The sequence below is a fragment of the Acinonyx jubatus genome, chromosome B1 (genome assembly GCF_027475565.1).
Source record: "Acinonyx jubatus isolate Ajub_Pintada_27869175 chromosome B1, VMU_Ajub_asm_v1.0, whole genome shotgun sequence".
Lineage (NCBI taxonomy): Eukaryota > Metazoa > Chordata > Mammalia > Carnivora > Felidae > Acinonyx > Acinonyx jubatus.
Genome location: NC_069382.1, coordinates 100194119 through 100217927, shown reverse-complemented (window position 1 = coordinate 100217927; position 23809 = coordinate 100194119). Strand labels below are relative to the sequence as shown.

General features: G+C 35.0%; 3 protein-coding genes across 6 annotated transcripts in view; 1 reads left to right on the top strand and 2 right to left on the bottom strand.

The window, feature by feature from the left end:
• EXOSC9 (exosome component 9) overlaps positions 1 to 23809 on the top strand; it is a 37740-nt gene that overhangs the window by 9872 nt on the left and 4059 nt on the right. Inside the window, exons 11-14 of one of the 2 annotated variants that reach the window (XR_008296155.1) lie at positions 1753 to 1831; positions 7879 to 9377; positions 11178 to 11237; positions 15334 to 15402. Coding sequence is in view for 1 of the 2 variants with exons in the window: in XM_015074599.3 (XP_014930085.1) it covers positions 1753 to 1831; positions 2226 to 2310 (164 nt within the window). In the remaining variant the exon portion in view is untranslated. Of the gene's footprint in view, positions 1 to 1752; positions 1832 to 2225; positions 2374 to 7878; positions 9378 to 11177; positions 11238 to 15333; positions 15403 to 23809 lie in introns of those variants that run through there. The other variant, XM_015074599.3, reaches the window with a different exon arrangement.
• CCNA2 (cyclin A2) lies at positions 1828 to 8926 on the bottom strand. The gene is made up of 8 exons (XM_015074600.3): positions 8706 to 8926; positions 7688 to 7931; positions 5860 to 5972; positions 5438 to 5661; positions 4583 to 4790; positions 4047 to 4160; positions 3474 to 3607; positions 1828 to 3113 (listed from the first exon to the last, which is right to left on the bottom strand). Exons 1-8 carry the CDS (start codon positions 8916 to 8918, stop codon positions 3065 to 3067), a joined length of 1299 nt encoding a protein of 432 aa, XP_014930086.1. The 5' UTR covers positions 8919 to 8926; the 3' UTR covers positions 1828 to 3064.
• BBS7 (Bardet-Biedl syndrome 7) overlaps positions 10069 to 23809 on the bottom strand; it is a 36980-nt gene continuing 23239 nt past the window's right edge. For 2 of the 3 annotated variants that reach the window (XM_015074601.3, XM_053217000.1), the window contains 7 exons: positions 22451 to 22516; positions 18119 to 18258; positions 17054 to 17218; positions 13676 to 13785; positions 13458 to 13561; positions 13203 to 13326; positions 10069 to 11303 (listed from right to left, as the gene is read on the bottom strand). In XM_015074601.3, the coding sequence (XP_014930087.2) occupies positions 11170 to 11303; positions 13203 to 13326; positions 13458 to 13561; positions 13676 to 13785; positions 17054 to 17218; positions 18119 to 18258; positions 22451 to 22516 (843 nt within the window). In that variant the 3' untranslated portion in view covers positions 10069 to 11169. The remainder of the gene's footprint in view (positions 11304 to 13202; positions 13327 to 13457; positions 13562 to 13675; positions 13786 to 17053; positions 17219 to 18118; positions 18259 to 22450; positions 22517 to 23809) is intronic. The other variant, XM_015074602.3, reaches the window with a different exon arrangement.

The window sequence follows — 23809 nt, the reverse complement described above, 5'->3', positions numbered from 1 at the left end:
ATCTGAGCCAGTTTTAAAGGGAGGCTTTTCTTAAAGATTTCATTACTACATGCTGTTTTTCCTTTGTAGTTTCTAGACTCAAACATAAAAAGCCCATATCGTAACATCTGTTAGAGTAGTACTTTCCAAATAGAACTTTCTGTAATGTTAGGAATGTTCTATATGTACACTGTTCAATAAATATAATGGCCACTAGCCACATGCAGATACTGAGCATTTGAACTGTGGTTTGTGACACAAGAATTTTAAATTTTAATTTTAGTTAAAATTAAATAGCCGTATATGGCTATTGTATCAGAGCGGTATTAGAACATACAAAACTCTAGAATTACCTGGAATACTGTAGAACTGAAGAAAATTGTTTTTAACCTGTGGTTATTTTTACTGTTAGGAAAGCCAGTTTCTTGCTTGGCCCATAATAATCGCGAAATTTTTTTTTTCTTAATGTAGTAAAAACAAATCATACAAGTTTGGATGTAGGAAGTAGGCTGGCAGAGAACTAAAGGGTGCATTTACTAAATCTGGCTGAAAAAAATAGTGAAGGGGATACTGTTTACGTATATAATATGCATAGCTGCCTACTGTCAAGGAATGAAATTGCCTATCAACATTGCTAAGAACCTGCTAGGGTTTTTATAAGGAAAAAAATCCCCATTGATTGGGACCCTTAGGTTTTTATTTACTGTATTTTTACACCAATATAAGCTGCTTGAATGCAGGGACTGTGAATGAATCGGTAGAATTTCATGTCATTGCATATAGATCAGCCACGCTTTTAACTGCTGCATAGAATTGTAGGTTTGACAATAACTAGGTTGGCCTAATCATTCCCTTATGGATAAATGTTACCACTTTCTGTTATAGTGCTCCAGTAGGCATCCTTGCATATGCCTCTTTATATATTTGTGAAATATTTTTCTAAGATTAATAAGGTTAGTGCTAAACATTCAGTTGCTGCTTTGAAGAATAGTATTTTCAACTGAATAATCAAAGTGGACCTAAGATAATTGGGAGGATAAAGCAGGTAAAGCCTTTCTGAAGCCTTTCTCCTTGTGGAACACAAGGAGAAACTAATTGAAAACTCAAAGACTTGGTATGCCAACTGGGAAAACGGTTAATTCACATTTTATATATATCGTTCATTAACTAAGGCTTAGGAGAAAAACTGGTCAAAGATAAAGAATACAAACGGCCAGTAACATTATTTCATAGGCAACCCTAGTAGTAACAAAGGAAATAAATTCAAGGCAAAAGGGGATGTTTTCTGAGTACTGTATTAGGCAATATTAAAAATGTCACCATTGGCAAATGTGAATAGGAAGATGCCTTCTTCATATACTTATTTCTTGGGGTATAAATTGGAACAGTATTTTTGCAGAATTTGGCAAAATATCTTTTAGAATGTGTATGCCTTTTGACCCAATAATTCTGCTTCTAGGTATTTTCCTTCCAGTGTTGTTTCTAATAGAAAGTTATATAGATTTTTTTCTCCTATTATGACATGTATGAAATGTAATTATATTGAACACATATAATTGTCATGTAATTACAGAATTTTTAGGAAATAAAGTAATGTTATTTTTCAGAGCTCCAAGGAATTACTTAAGGAAAAGAACCAAGTAGTTCTGTAAGCCTCCACTCAGAGTAGTTTGGGATATTTGTACAGAAATAGAATGTTAGAACTGCTGACCTAAACCCATGTGGAAAATTTCTAAGAGATTATTTATATTGTTTCCTTAACATTTTCTTAAGATGCCCCCATAGTACTCTCAGACAGTGAAGAAGAAGAAATGATCATTTTAGAACCAGACAAGAATCCAAAGAAAATAAGGTAACAAGTTTCTGATTTATTTCAAGTGTATACACATACTCAAGACTTTTCTGGTTTTATTCTCATCTTATCCTACTATAAACAGACACCCCCTTTTTAATTTGAAATCCAGCTGTTCTTTCTGTGGTTTCTTCAAACTGAGATTTAAAAACATTAGGACCTAATTCTATAAAACTGGATTACTTTTAAAGTAATCCTGCATTTTATTCTCATAGTTGGCAAGTGTTCTATATTCTACTGGAAGAAATAAGGCGCCTATTTTGGAAAAAATAAGGCCTCCTATTTTGGTAATCCAAAATTAACGAGCAAAATATTATGAGTGTGGCAAACCACCCATGGTATCAGCTTGTAGTGCTAATACTGTTAGTAAACTGTTAATTTATTTTATTCACAGAACACAAACCATCAGTGCAAAACAAGAAAAAGCACCAAGTAAAAAGCCAGTGAAAAAGAGAAAAAAGAAGAGAGCTGCTAATTGAAGCTCACATAGTTGTATATTTGTGTATATAACTATTAAAAGGATATTTATTCAGTGCTAATAACTTTGGGTATTTTTCTCTTCACAAATCCATTATAAAATCTAGTCAATTCCATAATAGTTTTTTACATTATGCTTTAAAATAAACCTTTTGGACAACTTAACAGGTTTTAAATAACTGTCACTTCAGTAAAGTGTAAAAGTTGATGAGGAATGAAAAAGCATTTTCATAGTGTGTACAAAGAGCTGAAAGATTCTCAGGATCATCACAACAGATGAATAATAAGCACAGATTTATTCCAGATATGCTTGGATTATGCGCAAGTCACCAAATTGATCCAGTGGCTTAGGAAAATGGATGCTCAAACTTTTATCCATTTTCCTACACAAGAGAAGCCTTCCCAGTCCCCTTCTATAGTATATGAAATTAATTTTTCTGAGTGATACCGTAGCCAAATCAAATTTGACTTACAAAACCAAATTTTCTAAATCCATTTATTCTTATTCTTATTGTGCTGACAGCTGGCATCATTAATACTTTAAACCACTTAAAATTAGCCAAATATCTCAGATAGTTACATGTACAAAAGATATACAAATTAAAACCATTTAAAAAGTAATAGATACCATAATTTGTACTTTGACCCTAACTTCTGTATTCAGAAATGATTGTAAAGATTAAAACCTTAGAAAAAACTGTACACCATATACTTGGAGTGATTTACATCTTAGAAAGCAAAGGCAGTCTTTCACTGTTACACATTTAGTGTCTCTGGTGGGTTGAGGAGAGAAACACCATGATACCTGGAAGTAGGGAAAAAAAAAAACTGTAAATATTCATTGGGTAAAGGGGCTCATGGAATGATACATATACTAGGAACTCAAAAATGCTGTTTGTATGCTGATTGAGTTAATGGTTATACAATCATTGTCTGGTCCACAAAACATGCACGCATACCCGTTCCTCTCCCCTCTTTTCCCTCAAATGCAGGACAGAAAGGGTAACTACAGCATACTCAGAACACCTGGCCTACTAAGAGAACAGTTTCTTAGGGAGGCTGTGTCTGTTTTGTGAATCCTTTGATAAAGTTAAAATGTCAGGCGTCCCAGAATCATGCAATAGCCTGGAAAAGCAAGCTTCTTTAGTATCATGTTAATTCTTACTTTGAACTTTTATACTTTTCCCTTATTGACTGTTGTGCGTGCTGTGGTGCTCTGAGGTAGGTCTGGTGAAGGTCCATGAGGCAAGGCTTAAGACTTTCCAAGGTATATCCAGTCTTTTGAACTAAAGATTCAGGCTGCAGACAAGTGGGTAGAGAAGCACTGAGTTTTTTTTAGGAACAGACACCAAACACAATGAGTTAGTAGTTGGCATTAAGCTGGAGTTTTGTTACATTTCAGGGCTAACACCTCCAGCTAAGAAATCTAGTTTTCTCAAGTCATTATTCCATCTTTTATGCGGACTTTGGTCAATTTTTACTACTTTCCCTGCCAGCAGCAGGTCCTATGGCCTGATCCTTTAAGCACACCTTTCAAATCCAAGTAATAACTAAGCTTTCTACCTAACAAACATACATTACTAAAACAGGTAAGACACTTCAAACAGTGCAGAGTTTTTGAAGTTTTTCCAGGTTAGTACCTCTAGTCCACCATCTCTTGTATAGGACAATTATCTGACTTAACTGACACAAATATTTAAGTTGCAAGGCAGAAGTGTGAAGACATCGAAATACATACCCAGCTTTGTCCTGTGACTGTGTAGAGTGCTAAATGAAAGGCTGCTGCAGCAATAACTGATGGCAAATACTTTAGGTATGGGTCAGCATCTATCAAACTTAATTCTCCCAAAAACTGCAATGAAAATGTAAATATACTTTATGATCACAAGAGCTCTAGAATTCAAACCTCAAATCCTTGCCTTCTGTCCTAATATTTTCCTGTTTTGAAGACTGGCTCTATGGCAGCCATAGGAAAAAAAAAATTGTCACAGCCCTTATCCATTATCTTAGTGTTTTGCTCCATCTTCATTCATCCTGTATTTTTTCCTCTTTTAATAAATTTTTAAAACTCTTCTGGCTACCATTTCCCAAGACTCAATCCTCATTCCACTACTCCTAGTTACTTTCCCAATTCATGTTACCTTTCACCAATGGTAGGTTCTCTTTATACTATAGCATTAATTTGTCCCCTAAATACTAAATCCCTTGACCAAAGCTATGTAATTAAACTGTGTGACCTAAGAATCTTCATTCAACAAAATGAAAAGAACTTACCATTGCTAAACTTTCAACTTTGCAGTTGGCAGACTGCTGATGCAGAAAGTATTGGGTAAGAAACTGATTTACTGTTGGTGCAGCTAGGTCAAAAGCAAGCACTTTCAAAACTAGATGCTCCATTCTCAGGACTTGTTTCTTGGTATAGGTATCATCTGTAATGTACACAAACTCTGCTACTTCTGGGGGGTATATTTCTTCAAACTTTCTACAATGAAAGAAGTTTTAAGTAATCAGTCTTTCCAAAAGAGAAGCAAGCTGTTTATCTAATTCTGAAGTCCCTTTAGCAGAATACATGGAATGAGTCCCAAACCTACACTCCACCAGTTGCCTGTTTCCACTGATTTTGACCATTACCAGCAGAGACTAGATAGATGCTAACGGAAAGACCCAAATCAATACAGGATTCATGGGATATCTGTCCCAATGCAGTCAAATAAGAGGCCTAAGAGTTCCCAAGATGGTAACAATGCCAGAGTTCAAGTAAATGAAAATTTAGGAAATTCTTAGAAAAATAAACATTTTTAGTTTTTAAATTTAATTTCCATGTCTTAAGAAGATATGATTTTATGCCAGAAAGCACTTTTTGATGGAAGGAACCACACTTTTTTAAATTTGGTAATCTAGTCCAAGTGTATTAAAAAGTAGCCAGTCTCCATCTTTAAGGTACCCTGGAATCTAGATCTGGGAAAATTAATATCCTCAACTAGTTTCCACACTGTTTCATGCTGCTACCCCTAAAGTAGTTTCCAACTCTGCCTTGTGTATATTAAAATGTCAGTGTTAAAAATCACAACCTCTTCCTTACACAGAAAGGTACCAATCACTTAATCCAACAAACCAAGTTGGACTTACGAGGCTAACAGCATAGCAGCAGTGCCCACAAGCTGAAGTTTTCCTCTCAACACAGACATCGATGAAAGGAACCTATCAATGTAGTTCACAGCCAAATGCAGGGTCTCATTCTGTAGTTTATATTCTTCTCCTACTTCAACTAACCAGTCCACAAGGATAGCCCTCATACTGTTAGTGATGTCTGGCTGTTTCTTCATGTAACCCACTTTAGGCTTACATTTAACCTGTTGAGAAAGTTACTTAGTATAATGTTAAAATTACAATTAGATTATTCTACCATTAACAAAGATGCCACATACCAGAAACATCAGTATAACATTAGACTAATTCACCACCAGTTAAGGAACTTAAAAACATCCTCTCAGTTTCATTTTGCCACAATGAGTAAAACCGTATAAAAATTGGATTCAGAGAGCTGTTACCTCCATTTCCCTAAGGTATGTGTGAATGTCCTCATGGTAGTCTGGGACTTCATTGACACTCATTGGCTTTTCATCGTCTAATACAATTGATATGTCCATAGTATGTGGTGACTCTGGGAGAATACAGAAGTATGATTAAGTTCATTGTTTAATTTTCTAATTAATTTAATAGCCAAAACTGCCCTTGTAAGGAGTCCCATATGAAAGCATTTATTTCATCCAACTAAAAAGGGCTGTTCATGAAAAAGTACAAAGAATAGTTCACTGTGGTTTTAGTACCTCTCTCCACTTGGTTTTAATCAATAAGAAAAAATACTAATAGGCCACTAAAAGGAAAATGAGTTTGAAGATCAAGTACTATGTTAATATTCATATTGCATGAGAAATAAGAGCAGATGGCACAGTGATTCTGTTAGGACTGAGTTAAAATCCAAAAAAGTCTGGAGATATTATGTAGTATTTATCCTGAGAGTTTTCAGACCCCAAAGTCTGACATATTCAAAGTACAATCTAGGCAATAACTAAGCAGTGCTTCTATGAGTATATGAATGAGAAAATGAGGTTTGTTACAAGCAGTTCAAACAATTTAACACTACAATCAACAAGTAATTCATGTCTGTAACTTTAAATTATCTTTTAAGGCAAAGAATATCATTAATTATTCTTTTCACTTCAGGGTTCACTTTGAGGTTAAAATTTGTGGCAAATTTTAAATAAAAATACAAACATTACTTTATTTCCAAAGGCTTTTTCCTGCAATTTCTAGACCACTTCTCACAGTAGAACTAGAGACTAAACTAAATGAGTTGCCCAGTGACTCAGCAGACCTATGGTAAAGAAGTTGCATAAACTGTTGGCAGAGCTGTCTTTATAGCAGCTACTTTTATTTTTATGTGGTTAAGTGCAAAGCCATGGTTCAATGCTTGACTTACAGTAGAATAATGTCCCTCTCTGGTATCAGACTGGATTTACAGAAACAAAATTTTAAAGCTATAACAGACAGGTGCCTGGGTGGGTCAGTTAGTTAAGCATCCGACTTCAGTTCAGGTTATGATCTCGCCATTCGTTCAAGCCCTGCATCAGGCTCTGTGCTGACAGCTCAGAGCCTGAGGCTGCTTCGGAGTCTCCCCCTCTCTGCCTCTTCCCTGCTCATGCTGTCTCTCTCTCTCTCAAAAATAAATGTTACCTTAAAGCTGTAAGAGATGTTAGATATCACAATATTGAAAGCTGCATCCTTTTCAAATACTGAGTGGTATGTACAAAGTGAGTCTTATGAATACAACTGAAATCTATTCTCTGGAAGCAAGCAAACATTTCCAGGGTCAGACTAAAGTGTTTCAGGTCTAATTAAATTGATGTGACTGGCAGTATACGGGAAGGGAGGAATACCCAATTAGGATTTATAGATCACTAGGTCAGCATATTAGCTGTGAAATCTGAGATGAGTCACACACTTTCTAAATTTTGTTACATTAAACCAAGTTCATAAATGTGCTAAGGATCAAGTAAGAAAATGTCTTAAAGTACAAAATAGCATTAATGCAGCCTATTTTTTAGTTTTTTAAAGAAAGATTATTATTATTATTATTATTATTTATTGTTTTAGAGTGCAGGAGTGACCCGGGGAGAGGGGCAGAGAGAAAGGATCTCAAGCAGGCTCCGTGCTCAGCAGGGAGCCCGGTGTGGGACTCGATCCCACAACCCTGGGATCATGGCCCGAGCCAAAATCAAGGGTCAAAAGTTCAATCCAGTGAGCCAACCAGGCTCCCCCAGTGTATTTAATAATTACGATTACATTGATTTGATACAGATGTTCTTTAAAACTTACCAAAACTACCATCCATTGGATAATCAAGAGGTACCAGTGGTTTTCTTGGTCCAGATAAAGTAATGGCTGAATTAAAAGCCAGGACATTTTCATGTTCCGTTTTTTTAGGTTCAGCTGGCCTCTTTTGAGTCTCTTCTTCTGCTTCATCCACATGAATGGTAAATGCAGGCTGTTTACTGTTTGCTTTCCAGGGAGGAACAGTGACATGCTCATCATTTATAGGAAGATCCTTAAGAGGTGCAACCTAAAAAGAAATAAATATTTGGCTTTGAGCCTGTTGAATGGAGTTTTGGTTTCTTCCCCTTATGGGTCTCAGTGTCTGCTTTTTACTCCCAAATACTCAGGAAATTAAACTGGGGCTAAGTCCATGCGGTAAAGTTTGAGTGGCTGAAGAAAGGGATGTTCAAATTCGTTACAGGCATTCCTACATAAGTTATAAAAAGAGTCACACTAAGTGGAAGATACAAAACTAATCAAGGCCACAAGATGGGTGGAGGGGCAGGCTGAGAAATGACAAGTTTAGGAGAGCCGGCAAAGAGGTGTCGGTTCACTACTTTCGCCCAAGGGTGGAGCAACCGAGCAAATGCGGCAAAATGGCGGAATTTACTAAAAGCAAAGTATTTTTTATACCCTTTCTTAAAGTTGAGGTAATCTTAACCATTTGGAGAGGGGAAGGAGGTCCAGATACTAGGGCAGGGCCTGGGGTTTAAAGCGGCGAGAAAAGCGGGGACACACGTAGGACTTGATGAGGGTTTGGTTTGACCCCCATTATCTATAGAAAAACATCCCCAATAAACAGCAGACAGGCAACATAACAGCTGGCGAAGAGAGCAATGGGGGAGAAGCTATTAAGTGGCATCCCACACGCCAGAAAACTAGGGATCAAGGTGACTCAAGACCCAGGGCTCCCTTTAAAAAAGCTCGGAAGATGCTTTCTTGCCACGCTCCTCGGCCTGCTAAACCTCGTGCAAAACTCCCTCTCGGCCCACCCTCCTGCAGATACCGCTCATCTCTTTACCCGTCGTGTCTTGGGCCTCTGCTGCGGTGCTGGAACGCGCGGATTCCCAGCCTTGAGTACGGCCAGCCCGGCACGAGTGCGGGGCTGCTGGGTGGGCGCCACCTTCTCAGGGTTGATGTTCTCCTGGTCCTCTTGGAGCTCCGTATGCTGCAATGCTAGCAGCGCCGAGCCCGCCTCGCGGGACGCAGGCCCCGGCGCGGAGCTGCCCAACATCACTGCTCCCGGGGTCGCGGCGGAATCAGCCTGGGGCGCCTAGCGGCGTGTACTCCGTCCCGCCGACCCCAACAAGAAACGCTCCAGCCGTAGCAATCCGCCGCAGCCCGGGCCAGCCTGCCCGCTTGAGATCACGGAGTTCCAAGTAAGTTGAGAAAGGCGTAGGCAGGAACTGCCGGGCGTGGAGGGCTAAAGACGCCCCCGAGATGTCGCGAGCAGCCCGCCGGAGCGGCGGCTGTTCATGCAGTTCAAGTATCCCGCGACTATTGAAATGAGCCAATGGAAAGGGCCGACGCCCGTGACGTCACTCTGGGCGACACAGTCGCAGGCGAATGAAGGCGGCCGCGAAGGCCACGGAACAGAGGCGGAGAAACGCCGAACGGCGGCGGGAGGGAAAACGCCTGCGCCGAGCGAAGAGGCGGGTCCCGAGTTTCTGGTGACTTTAAACTGGGCCACTAGGTGATCCCTGGGCTCTGGGCTAGGGCTGCCTCTTGGATAAACTGAGTTAAACTTAAGCAGTTATTAGTGAGCCACCCCAGTCGTTAGCTGTGGAACCTTCAGTTAGCCTGCCTGGTTTCCCAAAGTCCAAAATCGGACCCAGCCACTTACTGGCCTGGTAGTCGTGGACCAGTTATTTAATGTCTCTGATCCTCAGTTTTCTTATCTATTAATTGGGAGTAATGTCTACATGTCATACGGCTCTCATGATTATGTAATGAGCATAAATCATTTACCCGCTGCTAACGTAATAACTGACACTCAAGTGGTAGACTATAATATCTTACCATTTAGGTGTTTCTTCAGTCATGCTTTTTAATTTACCTAATGAAGATGCAATTAAGTAAGGTGCCACTTTGAACTGTTGATGTCTATATAATAAATATATATATATGATACGCATCATATATACATATGATACATATATATGATACATCATATATATAACATATATATAAAAAATAGTAATGTTCTACAAGAAATTCAACTAGACAGTCACTGATTTTGATGAATATTTTGCCAAGCTGTGGCAGCCAACAAAAAGCACCAGTGAAATTCTAGTGACCTAGATATAATTATTTGTTCCATTTAGAAATGAAGGTTAAATATAATAAAAATATGACCTTATTAAAAGAAAACTCTCAGTGATATGTGACTTTAACAAATTTTCAAATTTAATATACAAGGCTTGCATATAATAAATATAATGGTATATGATTAAGAAGCATTACTGTTTTCTGACAAATTCATGAATGTGCCCTTCTTGAAAACATAAAGAATAGCTTATCTCCATTATAATCTTTATGCCATTTTAAAACAACCTTTAAATACAATATTTCCCTGAATATGACAAAATGTAAATTAAGATTAATGAATAAAACTTCTGTATTCTGTAACCTTAAAGTCATATTTCCCTCCATATATGATAAAAAGGTAATCAGTGGATCCTAGTACAGGAAAATCTAAGAAGCCATCACTATTTCTGCACTATTCACATATAGTACATTTGTACAGCTCTACTTGTTACAGGACATCAAATTAAGATCCCTTGAATCTGTGCAAGCTCTGCTCATTTCCCTGGCCACTATTTATAGCACTGGGGCAACTCAAGCATTTCACAAACTGAGCATGGGTCATAAAAACATTACCTAGCAAAAGTGAAATCAGTTGCAAATCAATCTCAACTCCTAGAAAAAATAATTGGTAAGTTACTTCCACTAGTTAACAACGTATACAGTAACCAGGACACAAGCCAGGCAACATAACTTGAAATCTGGTCCCAGTTTTACAAATAACAGCATGTCCTCTTTATCACTTAACCTCACAGAGAATTGGTTTTCTTATAGACCTGACAAAATAATATGTATTGTGAAGATCAGATGAAGTCATGTATGTAAATACATTTTGAAAACTTTAAAGCAATTTATACATGTGTGTAGCTTGTTATATATTTGAATAGATTTTTATTTTCCAAATATTTCTCAATTTAAAAGTTAAAACATCCACTTGCAAAAAATTCATTAACGTCCCTTATAATCATTCCACTTGTTTTAAAATAAAAATTCCTTTATTTTTAAAAAGCTCCATTTCTCAAAATAGAAGCACTACTAAAAGAAGTCACATCTTAAATATTTTTAGATGATATTAAAAAGCATTTGAAATAAAAGTGTGTACAGTTAGCATGTCCTGTATTTCTGTTTTAACATACTTTGTTTAAAAAGACAACTCTGGAACTTTACCTTGTTTATATATTTCATGCAGCCTCAAAGAAAGCAATCAATGCATTTTGATCATAACTGTCCAGAATCTCCAGTAAAAGAGGTACTTTGGTTTTTACATTGGTGCCTTTGAACTTGAACTTATCTATGAAAAGATCGGTGATCATGCCTATAAAGAAAAATGTTAATTTCCTATCATTGATTAGTACTAATTTCTAACACAGTACTTAATGAAAGTAAGTTATTACTTGAAATTCTCTAAGCACTCATAATTGTATTTAATATACAAGGCTAAAGGGATTGATACTATAAACAATATTTATTTGGGGGATTTTCTTTTTAAAGTTTATTTTGAGAGAGAGATAGCCATCAAGCAAGTAGAGGAGGGGCAGAGAGAGGGAGAGACAGAATCCCAAACATGCTCCATGCTGTCAGTGCAGAGCCTGAAGTGGGGCTCTAATTCATGAACTGTGAAATTGTGACCTGAGCCAAAATCAAGAGTCAGACGCTTAACCCCTGAGCGTCTTATTTGGGGTACTTTATTTGGGGTGCCCTTATTTGGGGGTACTTTAAGGCAAGTTTCAAAACATAAATCATTTGGCTAATAATCCTCTTAACAACTGGTTAAAAGCTACTGAATTCAGATAATTAACTCTTGGCCAGTTCTGAATTGCTTTTGGTATATATAACATCACAAGTGGTTTATTTTTCCCACCAAGCTGGCCATTTTGAGATAGTGTAGACAGATTCTGTTTTTAACAGCTGTATTTGAAATAAAACATTCCATCAATATATTGACCATTCTTGGGATTTATCCAAGACATGTTTCAGAATTTTTTATATTTTAGAAAGATAATAAAAGGAACATACCATATATGGCATAATATTCAAGGGGAATAAGTGGCAACATCTGATAACAAAACAGAATAGTGTTTCTGCAACAAAATATGTAGATAAATATTCACATTAAGTGGAATAAAAATGACTATAAATAACCCCATGCCAGTTTAAGTAAGGTTTGTCATTAAATTATTCAGATCGAGTCAAATTTGCTACCAAATGATTTATGAAACAAGCTTTAGTTTTCAAAGCTTTCTGGATTTTGGAACTGGTGGTAAGAGATGGTTTTCTGTACCACTCATCTTCATGTGTTTGCCATATTGTAAATATTAAGATATTAGATATTGTTATAGTTTGTGAGCAAGTCCCAGGGTAAAAAATAAATTCATTAGACAGGCTTAAGATCAGTGTGGATAGATGATACCAATTGACTCTAAAAGATTTGGCATAGCGCAAACAGCATGCAGTTTGGGGTGAGAAGTTCTAATGCAGGCTTTGCCACTACGAATGTGACAACAAATTCTTTAGTCTCAGATTTCAATTTAAGAAAATGTAAAAAATGAAGATAACACCATCTATCTTGCAGAGTTGTTGTAAGGATTAAATATCCCACCTTATTAATAAAGATGTTATAAATCAATAGGTGTGCTATACACATAGGTCTTACATAAAGATTGCAAAATAAAAGAAGTTTTCCTTAAGCTGTTCCATTCTTCCTCTTTCTCTCCTTTCCTTCACATCTCCCTCTTGCTCTCACTGTTTTTCAAGACAATTTGTGAAATATCCAACATGTCACCACCAAAGCAAAAAGAGTTTTGAACTATAAATTTATAGCACAATGTATCATTTATTACATTTTGCCAAAAAAATACTAAATGCTGCATTTTATAGTATAGTTCATAGTATCAACAAAACCTGAAAATTATTTGTGTGAAATACAGCCTACATTTTAATGCTTCATAGGTTATATTCACTTCACACCGGGTTTCTTCATATATAGAAATTAATTTACTGCATTACACCTATTTCACTTTTTTACTTTCATTCTACCCAGTAAAAATATTAAATATGAAAACTAATTTGACAAAAAATTTATGCAATAAACTAGTTGTCACTGGTTAATGAATGCTGTAATCTTTGCTTATCTTTCTGCCCATTTTCTCTCACATGATCCTTCGTAAGCAGTAGGAAAGGAATATGGCAAGGTTTTCTAGAATAGTTTACTAACCATAGAGTCTTTCCAGATGTGCAGGTTGCTTTTTGTATTCTTCCTGTAGGTGATCTGCCTCTTCTAGAATACACCGATATTCTGGTATCAGAAAGTTTGTATTTCCTTCATGAACCTGCAATTCCTTATTTAAAATTAAAAACAGAAGCACTTTAATGTTCAAAATTCAATCCAGTGTAACTTTAAAGTCTTTACAATTTTAGAAATCCCATCACAATAAAACAATGATTGTGAATCCACGAAATACATACTTACTTTTAAAGCATCAATTAATTGCACTTTCTTAGCCAAAAGCAACTGGTATTCCAGCTTTGGGTGGATTAGCTTTAAAGTGTGTTTGACTGATACTTCATTTATCTCTAGAAGAAGTTGATCCAAACACAATTAGGTAAGTCACTTTGATCAGAAACATTGTTACTGTTAACAAAAATACCCCTCCAAAATAATTCATTTTTTTCTTTTTTTTTTTTTACCATACGATATGTTGAGGTTAATTTTCCTTTTTGTAGCTTCTTTAGAGAGCACATCTTTTAGGATTGATATAGTAGAAATGTTGTCAGATTTAAAAACTCCTTCTCCTTTCCTATAAAATTAATATATTTTTAAAAGAACAGTTTTAGAAGAAAATATAGTAATTAGGTCCAGTGAATACATATTTTGTGACTAGGAGCTGGTTTTTAAAATTCATTTGATTTTAGATCTCTTTATATACATATCACATTATTAATATAAAGCATATTTAAGTGTGTAAACTTTTATTATTAAATTCAAGTTCTGAACATAATTGTGAAACTAAACAAGATGTTAGATATATGCCTCTTAAACATGACAATTACCTGTAAGTTCTTCCTTAAAGCATCTTTCTTTACTTTCACTAATAAAATTTCCAACAACTAACCCCATATGTATATAAAATGCATTTATAATTGCTTATTTACATGATTTTCTTTGATGTAATCACACAAATCACAACATGACTACATTCTTCGTTCTCAAAAGAAAGCTGATATTAAACCTAAGAGTAATATCTTTCATTCTTCCATGCCCATCATTTATTGCCACTTATTATGCACAGAGGACTCTTCATCTTCTTTACAGAACCATTTCTTTGTTCTCTTACCTTTCTCAATCCATATATAGTTGACCCTTGAACAATGTGGGGGTTGAGGCGCTGAACCCCTGCACACTCAAAAATCCGCACAGAACTTTTGGCTCCTCAAAAACTTAACTAGCTGACCAGAAGACTTACCAATAATATAAACAGTCCATCAACACATATTTTGTATGTTATATGTATTATATACTGTATTCTTAAAGTAAAATAAGAAAAAAGAAAATGTTACTAAGAAAATCATTAGAGAAAATACATCTACCATACTGTACTGTACTTATATATATATTAAAAAAAATCCATGTATAAGTGGTCCCATGCAGTTTAAACCTGTGTTGCTTGAGGGTCAACTGTAGTCTCACTGGCACTGGCCTCATCCCCATTTGTGGGGACTTTCGAAGGAAGCATTTAGCAGTGTATTCCAACCTCATGGCTTTATACTGACACTCAATCCTGGGGCTTTTATTTGGAACTATTCAGAAAGAGAGGCTCTAGGATAGATGAAAAGATAGAAAACTGGATGGAATTGCTGGTAGCCACATGGCACTTATTTGAAAAGCCAAAAAAAAGACAAAAACAGAGCTGAGCAATGGAAAGAGACAGTTTTGATGATATCAGGTAAGCCAGGAATCCTGTTCTGCCTGAGGCAGATTACTACTAGACTTTTAAGTTATATGAGCTAATAAATTCTTTTTATTTGGTTAAGTCTTCTTGTATTTGGTTCCTTCTTATGATAATCAAATTTCCTAATTAATACATATACCACCTTTCATGTATTAAATGCTTTTTATTTGGTTTTCACACACACCAATAGTTTATATTTACTAGTTGTAGACAAATGCTAATTCTTTTTTCTAGAAAGGTGAATCCTACATACTATATTGATTTCAATTATGTTTTAAAAATCATGATATTTTCACTAGTATTTAATTTTAACTGATGATATTTAATTTTAAACACTTAACAGTACCTGGCACTGTAGAATGACTCACATGGTTTATCTTTTTTTAATCATCACAGCTCAACAAAGTGCTATTATTTCCGACCCCCAAAAAAGAAAACTGAAGCTCAGAGAGTTAAATAATCCAGGTAGGTCAAATAGTTGGTGAGTCACAGAGCCATGATTCAAACCTAAGTATGTTTGCCTCCAAAGCACATGCTTCTATACTTTCTCCACATAAATGTATTTTATTTAGGCACCCAAAAAACATTGAGCAAAGCCATGTGGTAGGTACTTGGAGGAAACATACAAAGATAATTAAGAAATTGACTCTGCCCATGAAGAGCTTAAAGTCTAATTTGAAGAAACAAGTTTACATAAAAATTATTATATACTTCAAACAAATAACAATAAATACCTAAGACAGGTAAGAATAAAATACTATGGGAACAGAAAAGAGAATCTCAAGGAAGGCTTTTTTTTATAAAATTTTTTTTAACGTTTATTTATTTTTTGAGACAGAGAGAGACAGAGCATGAACGGGGGAGGGTCAGAGAGAGAGGGAGACACAGAATCTGAAACAGGCTCCAGGCTCCAAGCGGTCAGCACAGAGCCCGACGCAGGGCTTGAACTCACGGAGTGCGAGATCATGACCTGAGCCAAAGTCGGCCGCTTAACCGACTGAGCCACCCAGGCGCCCCTCAAGGAAGGCTTCAAAATACAGCAACTGAGTTGAGCCTTGAAGGATAAGTAGAGTTTTGATTGTTAAGGAAAGAATATTTAAGGGCACAGAATGGGAAAATACAAAGGTATGCTATTATAATAATACAGAATATGCCAGGGGCATGTTGAATTGTCTGTTCTGATTAAAGTGTGAGGTTTACTGTGGTACTTCAGAACAGGAGTCATTATTACAGGTTTAGACACATGTAAGATCCCTTGGAGGGCAAAGTAAAACCTCAACAGAACTGATGCAAAAACAAAACAAAACAAAACCAGCTATACTGCTGGATACTTCTTGGTCCCAAAAGGCTGTATTCTGAGGTAAAATTATGTGTTCACTCCTATTTCCAGAATTTAGCATGGTAAAGTCTCAGCTAGGAAGCAAGAAGTAGAATACCTCAATAATCTGCTTAGGGAGAGAATCCTAGACAGAGACAGGTATAAGCTCAAAGAGCAGATGTAGAGAAATCAGCCTTACCCAAGAAATAGGTCATTTCACATTCAAGAGACAGGAACAAAAGAGAAGGAAAATGTAGCCTCTACTATATTCAGAAACAGAAATTATAGAAGCCTATTGGAAATGAATGAGCAGTGACAGTAAAGGAGCAGGAGTGCAACTGGGAGCTTGAGAAGAGTGTAGAATATGACCTCTACCCTTAATAGGATAGCTTCAAAACCCTGTACTGTTCTAAACTCTCAAGTTCTGAGCCATATTCTATTTTTGCCTAAAGAAATTCAGTGGAATTTTTACTGAAACTAGAATAAATGAATCAATTTGGGGAAGTACTGCCATGTTTATGTCTTCATATTGATGACTACTGAATATATTACTCCATTTAATCAAGTCTTTTATGTCAATAAAATTTTAAAGTTTTCTTCATGTAAGTTCTGCATATTTCTAATAACAGATATTTCTGCAGATCTTATATGGATATTTTGTTATTGTTATTGCTACTCTGATAGGGTCTTTTCAAATCATTCAAATAATTTATTTTCTAACTGGTTATTGTTGGAAATAGGACTTAGAAGCTCTATTTACATAAAAACATTCCTGAACCAGTAATAAGTTTTATTTACCTGTAGGTACTTTCAAGTTGTGTATCCAGGAAGGTGTTCTGAAAATAAAATGTCACACATTCTCCTGCTGGAGGTTTCTCAGGGACTTCAGGCAGGCAAAAAACCACCCAGGAGTGAACTTCAGCAAAACTGAACTGGCCTGTTAAAGTCAGTGTATTCATGGGTCTGTAATTTAATAGTGGAGGTACACATTTGTGTGTAGGAATACATGGAGGTATTATATGTATACAACACATGAACAGAATTTTGCAATAGTAGTTAAACAAATATAAAAGTATCTATTAAATTTTCTTCAGATTAATATTAACCATAAGAAATAAAATTTTCAATCTCATGGAAAAGAAGGAATGCTTACCTGTATCTGTGCTTTAATATTCAATTAAGCCTCCAATCATAACTGTTTCCTGTATCAGCAAGTTACTTACTTTTCCAAGTCTCTATTTCTCATTTGTAAAATGGGGACATTACTTACTACCTGTCTTGCTTGCTGTAAGGCTTAAATGACAATGCATAAGCATCTAGTACAACATACAGCAGAGGGAAAATATTCAGTAACTGTTCATTTCTTTCCCTTCTCCTTCATTTAAGCTCATGGTCTCTCATCTCAGGAAAGAAAGCGAAAAACTACCAACAGGAAGATGCTTAAGTTGGACTGGAACTCAGAAATAACAGGGACTATCACAACCAATTGATTTGCCAATATTCCCTGAGGTGAAAGAGAAAGGAAATATAACCTTTGAGGTTAATATTATAATAAGATCCTGTTCACAGAGAACTCAAATGCTAAACAATATTTATTCACAACAGGTATTTGGGAGAGAGAACTGTTACTCTACTGAGATCAGAATGGTAATATATGAGAAAATAGGAAAATAGGAAAATCCAACTCAAATCAGCCTTTAAAAGAAGACAAATCTTATATTAAAAAATATGAATCCACAGTGTTTAAATATTTAATTTTTAAAATGTACAAATAGCTACCAGATTTATACTATAAAATGAAAAGCAAGTTTATCTGTATCATGTAATATGCTAAAAAATAAACTGCTCCCTCCTTTGTCCTACCTGTCATGATCAATAAAGTGAGTTCTTTGATGGAGTGAAAGGGGTTTGATAAGGTATTGGCGGACCTGACAGGTTTTGGGTTGAATCCTTGGAGTCACATATGCTTGAAGTGTGCCATACTGGCCTTCAATTGAACGAATCTGAGTAAACACAAAAGAAAAGAAAATAAGAATAACCTAGCAACATAACATAAATGTTATCTTTAAAATGTTCAACACAAGTAATCAAGTAATTAGACCTTAATCTCTTCTGTAATATTCTGAAGGAAATAATGACATTTTATTAAACAATTACTTTTTACCACTAGAGTAAAGGAAAATTTAAAAAGCTTTGGCAGGCAAAAGCAAACTTAATCTATCTATAAAAGTTATCCCCACCACATATTTTTAGATGATCTGTCTACACTTAGTAGTGCTGTGTCATTCCAAAAAAAGTACATTCTTACATACTAACCCATCACATCTAAAACCACAAGTGTCTAATATAGTTCATAAGATTCACATCAAAAATGGTTAAAATTTAGACATTTTGTTGAGGTGGATAAGTGAGTTTTTTAAATAACTAAAACTTAAATGTAATACTTCATTTTCTCATAAGTAAGGGTATTATAGCATATAGCTATTGACAGCTATAAGCTATAACAGCTATATAAGCTGTTGATAGCTATTGACAGCTTATATTGACATATAAGAATCTACTGACAGAAAAAAAAGTTTCTAAGAACTTAATTCTTGATTTTCTATGAAAATACAGAAGTATACACCATCTAATGATAACATATTTAGATTAGGAAATTCTTTTGAGTTATTTTAAATATACCTGGTTGGACCTCCTGAGGATTCAAAACACTTAACAGAAAATAAAAATTCATTACACTGTGAAGAATTAATTTTTCAGGGTTTGGAAAGCTGTTCAGCTTCTCCCTCTTGCCCCCCATCTCCGTTTCTCTCACTTCAAATTCATAGATGGACTGTAGTACTTCTTGTATTACAATGGTAGCTTCTCTAACCATAGCTATATTTTAACATAGCTCTAACCTGGCTATATTTTATTTTATTTTTAATGTTTATTTATCTTGAGAGAGAGGGAGAGCACGCATGCAAGTGAGAGGAGGCAGGGGAGAGAGAGGGGGAGAGAGAGGGAGAGGGAGAGAGAGAGAGAGAGAGAGAGAGAGAGAGACTCCCAAGCAGGCTCCACAGTGTCAGCGCAGAGCCTGATGCGATGCTCGATCCCATGAACCATGAGATCATGACCTGAGCCAAAATCAAGAGTTGGATGCTCAACTGACTGAGCCACCCAGGTGACCTGCTAGCTGATATTTTAACTCACACTTTTCCTAGCATGTGAGGGGGACAGAAATCAATGTTTTACCTAAATGGGAAAGAGAAATAAAAGTTTAAAGCAAGGTCTTTTGCAAATGTTACACTGCAAATATTGCTCTAAATGGAAAGAGAGGAAAAATAAAAAGATGAAAAATAAAAATACAGAAAAGAAATAAAAAATAGATCTGATACAGCTATATTTCAGGGTTTCTTTTTTAAAGGTAAGCTTACACTAGCACATAATTTTTTCCAGAATAAAAAGTCATAATGCTTTGATTATATAAAAATTCATTTTCATTATTAAAAATATAAGCAATACAGAAAAATTAGGATGAACATACAAGTCGCCTGAAATCCTACCACCCAGAAATGATCATGATTGCTATTTTGGTAGTCATACCTTCATACATTTCTCTATGCAGAAGTACAAAAACAAAATCATAATTTCACATGAAGAAATTCTATTTATATCATAGACATCTTTCTTTTATTTCTAATAGTCACATTTTCCCCTTATCTTTGTCTTTCCTAATGCCATCACCTCCCTCCCACTCCTATCCCACCCATGCTTTCTCCTGTGGCATACGCTATCATACCAGACAGGTATGTTTCTTTTCATACCTTTATTCATATGTAAATAAAATGTATTTACATATATAGGAATTTTATCCACATCTTGTTTTTCATGGAATTCACTCCATGTTAACAGGAATAGATCAATGCCTTATTTATTGCAGCTGTGTTATATTCCATGGAATGCATAAATAGCTAATTATTCAACCATTCAATTATTGAATGTTCACTTTGGTTCCACTCCTCTGCTTCTACAAGCAATACTGCAGTTAATTAAATACATATCTGTGTGTATAATACTGTGATTTTATTGCTTAAAATAGATTCCTCCAAGTAGGACTATTGCCTGTTTTTCCAAAGCAGCTATAACAATTTTTATTTCCTTCAGCTATGATTTAGAGTGTCTTTTTCTCATCCCTGCCACATGGTGATGTTGCTTTTTAAAATTTTTTGCCAGTCTGTTAGATAAGCAGAAAATGTTTTTTGTTATTTTAATTTGAATTTCCCTAACAGTAAGTTAGAACATTTTCTTTTAATATTTGCTAGCTATTTTGACTCCCTCTTGTGTGAACTGAGGCACAGAACATATTCTCTGCCTATTTTCCTTACTGAATAGTTGTTTTTATAACAAGTTACAGGTAGTAGTAGTCTTTGTGTTTTACTGATATTCACCCATTACTTAAAAGATAACTAAATTTCCTTCTTTTGAAAAATAATTAGGTACCTAATACATCTATATTTATTTTTTATATATGGCATTAAGATAAGAATCCACTTAATTTTCTTCCAGATATATACCAGTTGTGTTGACACCAATTTTTAAATAGAAATAGTAATTTAACAGAATTTTTCCCTACATAAAAATGTCACGCATTAGGTGCACCTGGGTGGCTCAGTTGGTTAAACGTCCAACTCTTGATTTCAGCTCAGGTCATGGTCTCATGGTTGTGAGATCAAGGTCTGCATTGGGCTCTACAGTGGGTGTGAAGCCTGCTTAATGTTTTCTCTCTCCCTCTTCCTCTGCCCCTCCCCCACCTGCCCTCTTTCTCTCAAAAAAAAAAAAAAAGTCATCCATTAAATTTCCATAAATGTATGTTAAGCTCTAGTTCTATACAATTTTATTGCACTCCCTATTTATTTAGGCCTTTTAAATACCCTGCATTATTTTTATTACAGTAGTTTCATAGTATATTTTACCATATAAGTTTCACCTTTTTCTTCTTTTTCAGTAGTTTTCTTGCATCTATCATTGCATCCAACTTAAAAAAAAGAACATAGCTTTTTAATCTATTTAGGCCTACTTCCCAATTTATTGGCACAGTCTGGTTCAGTGGATATGTAATTTAAAATGTTTAATTAGGTTACATAAAATATGTTTAAGTATAGTCCTTTAGAAATAAATTTATTCCAGTTTTCAATTTTTCTTTCAAAATACACAAAAGGGGACTTATGCAGACTAAAATAAATTGTTTAGGGAAAAAAAACCTACACTTAACTGGAACTTCCTACTAGATGTGAAAAAGTTATTGTATAACATCTCTCTTGAAAAACACAGACTGAATCTCTGAACATCAACAACACTTCTCCAAAACAACCATTCCTTAATTTTTTAGATCATAAATATATCAAAAATAATTTTTAAAAACTCACACAAATTAATTAACTAAATTAGATTTGTGTGCTACAATCAGTATTTAATTATGAAAGAGATTATATTACTAAATTGCTGAAGAAAATACTAAAAGATTTTTTTTAGAAAGATGGTAATGCATGACATTATTGGAACACAATCAGAAAAATCCAAATGGTAGGAAAATATAGGACAAATGCTCAAATACTTCAATAACCAAATTACCTTCAATAACCAAACCAAATTAGTCTGGACCATGACTGGATCAAACAAACTGTAAAAAAAAACTCAGTGAAATCTAAATACTAAATATTTGATGAAACTAAGAAATTATTAATTTTTCTTAGGTGTTATAATAGTATTGTGGTTATGTTTTAAAAAATAGTTCTTATCTTTTGGACATATGTACTGAAATATTTACAACTGAAATTTTTAAAAATCTTGTATTTGCTTCAGAATATTTTGGGATAGACAGTGATAGTATAAACAAGAATGTCATGAGTTGATGACTACTGAAGCTGAAGTCATTACTTTTCCGTACGTTTGAAACTTTCCAGAATAGAAAATTCGAAAAAAAAATTCCACTAAGAAGAAATTCAGGATTGGTAATTTTAGAGAAGGTGATTGGTTGTGTGCCAATAGCAGAGATAATGGTTTGGGCTGAGTTAAAACCCAGCTGGTCATCCAACAGTCATTACTCATTTCAGGGAGAAAACAATACAAAGAAGTGATATGATACGTTGCAAGATATACCTAGGGGGAGAAACATTCAAACTTTCAATTAAAGGTAATGTCAAACATTTTTACCTTGAGTTCCAGCCTTGTGGTATTTGCCTGGCACCGATAAGTGGCGAGAAGAAAGTTGTCATTTGACTAGGAAAAATTCAAAGTTAAGGCAAAGGATAAACTCACATTTTTATAATAAAAACATCATCAATAATAATAATGGTTATCATTTATAAAGCACATATCATGTGGGTGACACTGTGCTAAGTGCTTTTTTCTTATTCCTGCAAACAACCCTATGCAAACTTTTACTAAATAAGTTTTTACAGATGGAGAAACTGTAGCATTCGGGTTAGGAAAATTTCCCAAAAGCTCATAAGTAAAGAAATCAGAATCCAAATGAATACTTTGAAGACACAAGCTCATGCTCTTTCCATCCTGAGTTTCTACAATAACATTTTTTTAATGTTTATTTTGAGGGAGAAAGTGAGGGGGGAGGGGAAGAGGAAGAGGAGAGAGAGAATCCCAAGCAGGCTCCACACTGTCAGTGCAGAGCCCAACACAGAGCTTGAACTCATAACCACAAGATCATGACTTGAGCCAAAATCAAGAGTAGGTCGCTCAAATGACTAAGTCACCCAGGTGCCACTACAATACTTTAAAATATTACTTTTTCTAAAAATTTAACTGACAGCACAAACTTCTAATGTTTATACTATTAAAAGACAAAACATGAATGTCTTTGATTATCACAAATAGTTATAGAGGACTAAGAAATATCATATCTCTGTATTTCCAGCAAATAGCACAGTGCCTGAGATGATACTGTAAGCATTCAATACATGTTTGTTGAATTAAATCAGACAGGTTACTTCAAATATGATAACTTCCGGAAACTGAATATTAAACTACTAAAAACAGAGAAATATATCTGGGTTATGAATTGCAAAACCAGACAAAGCAACATGAAATACTTAGTATGCAATTTTCATATACTACTATTTCCCTATTTTTAATAAGTAAATGAAGAAAAAGGATGCTAATATCAAGAAGAAAATCTGAACGTTTTAATTTAAAATCATTTAAATTTAGTAAACAGACTATCAATCAACCTGAAAATAAATATACTTTCGTGTGGTTAAAAACAAATGTTATATACCTAAGTATTTATGAATAAGATGATAAAGATTAAAATACATGAAATGTCTGGGATTAGGTTTGGGATAGGAGACAGAGGAGAGCATAAAACAAGACTGGCCGTATGTTGAAGTGAACAATGAGTATACTGAGGTTATTATACTATTCTCTCTACTTATGTATATACTTGAAATCTCCATATTAAGGCTTTTTTTTTTAAAGCCATTTCTAGAAAATGGGTTTTAAATTAGTATAAAATACTCATTTCAAAGAATCCTGTAATGATGTAAATAGGTTGATCTT

Excerpts from the sequence above, each read along its gene's own strand:
- CCNA2 (XM_015074600.3), bottom strand. The coding sequence starts at position 8,918 with ATGTTGGGCAGCTCCGCGCCGGGGCCTGCGTCCCGCGAGGCGGGCTCG. Across the intron at positions 4,791-5,437 it reads GCTGCTATGCTGTTAGCCTC|AAAGTTTGAAGAAATATACC; the intron begins GTAAGTCCAACT and ends CTTTCATTGTAG. Across the intron at positions 3,608-4,046 it reads CAGTCACAGGACAAAGCTGG|CCTGAATCTTTAGTTCAAAA; the intron begins GTATGTATTTCG and ends ACTTGTCTGCAG.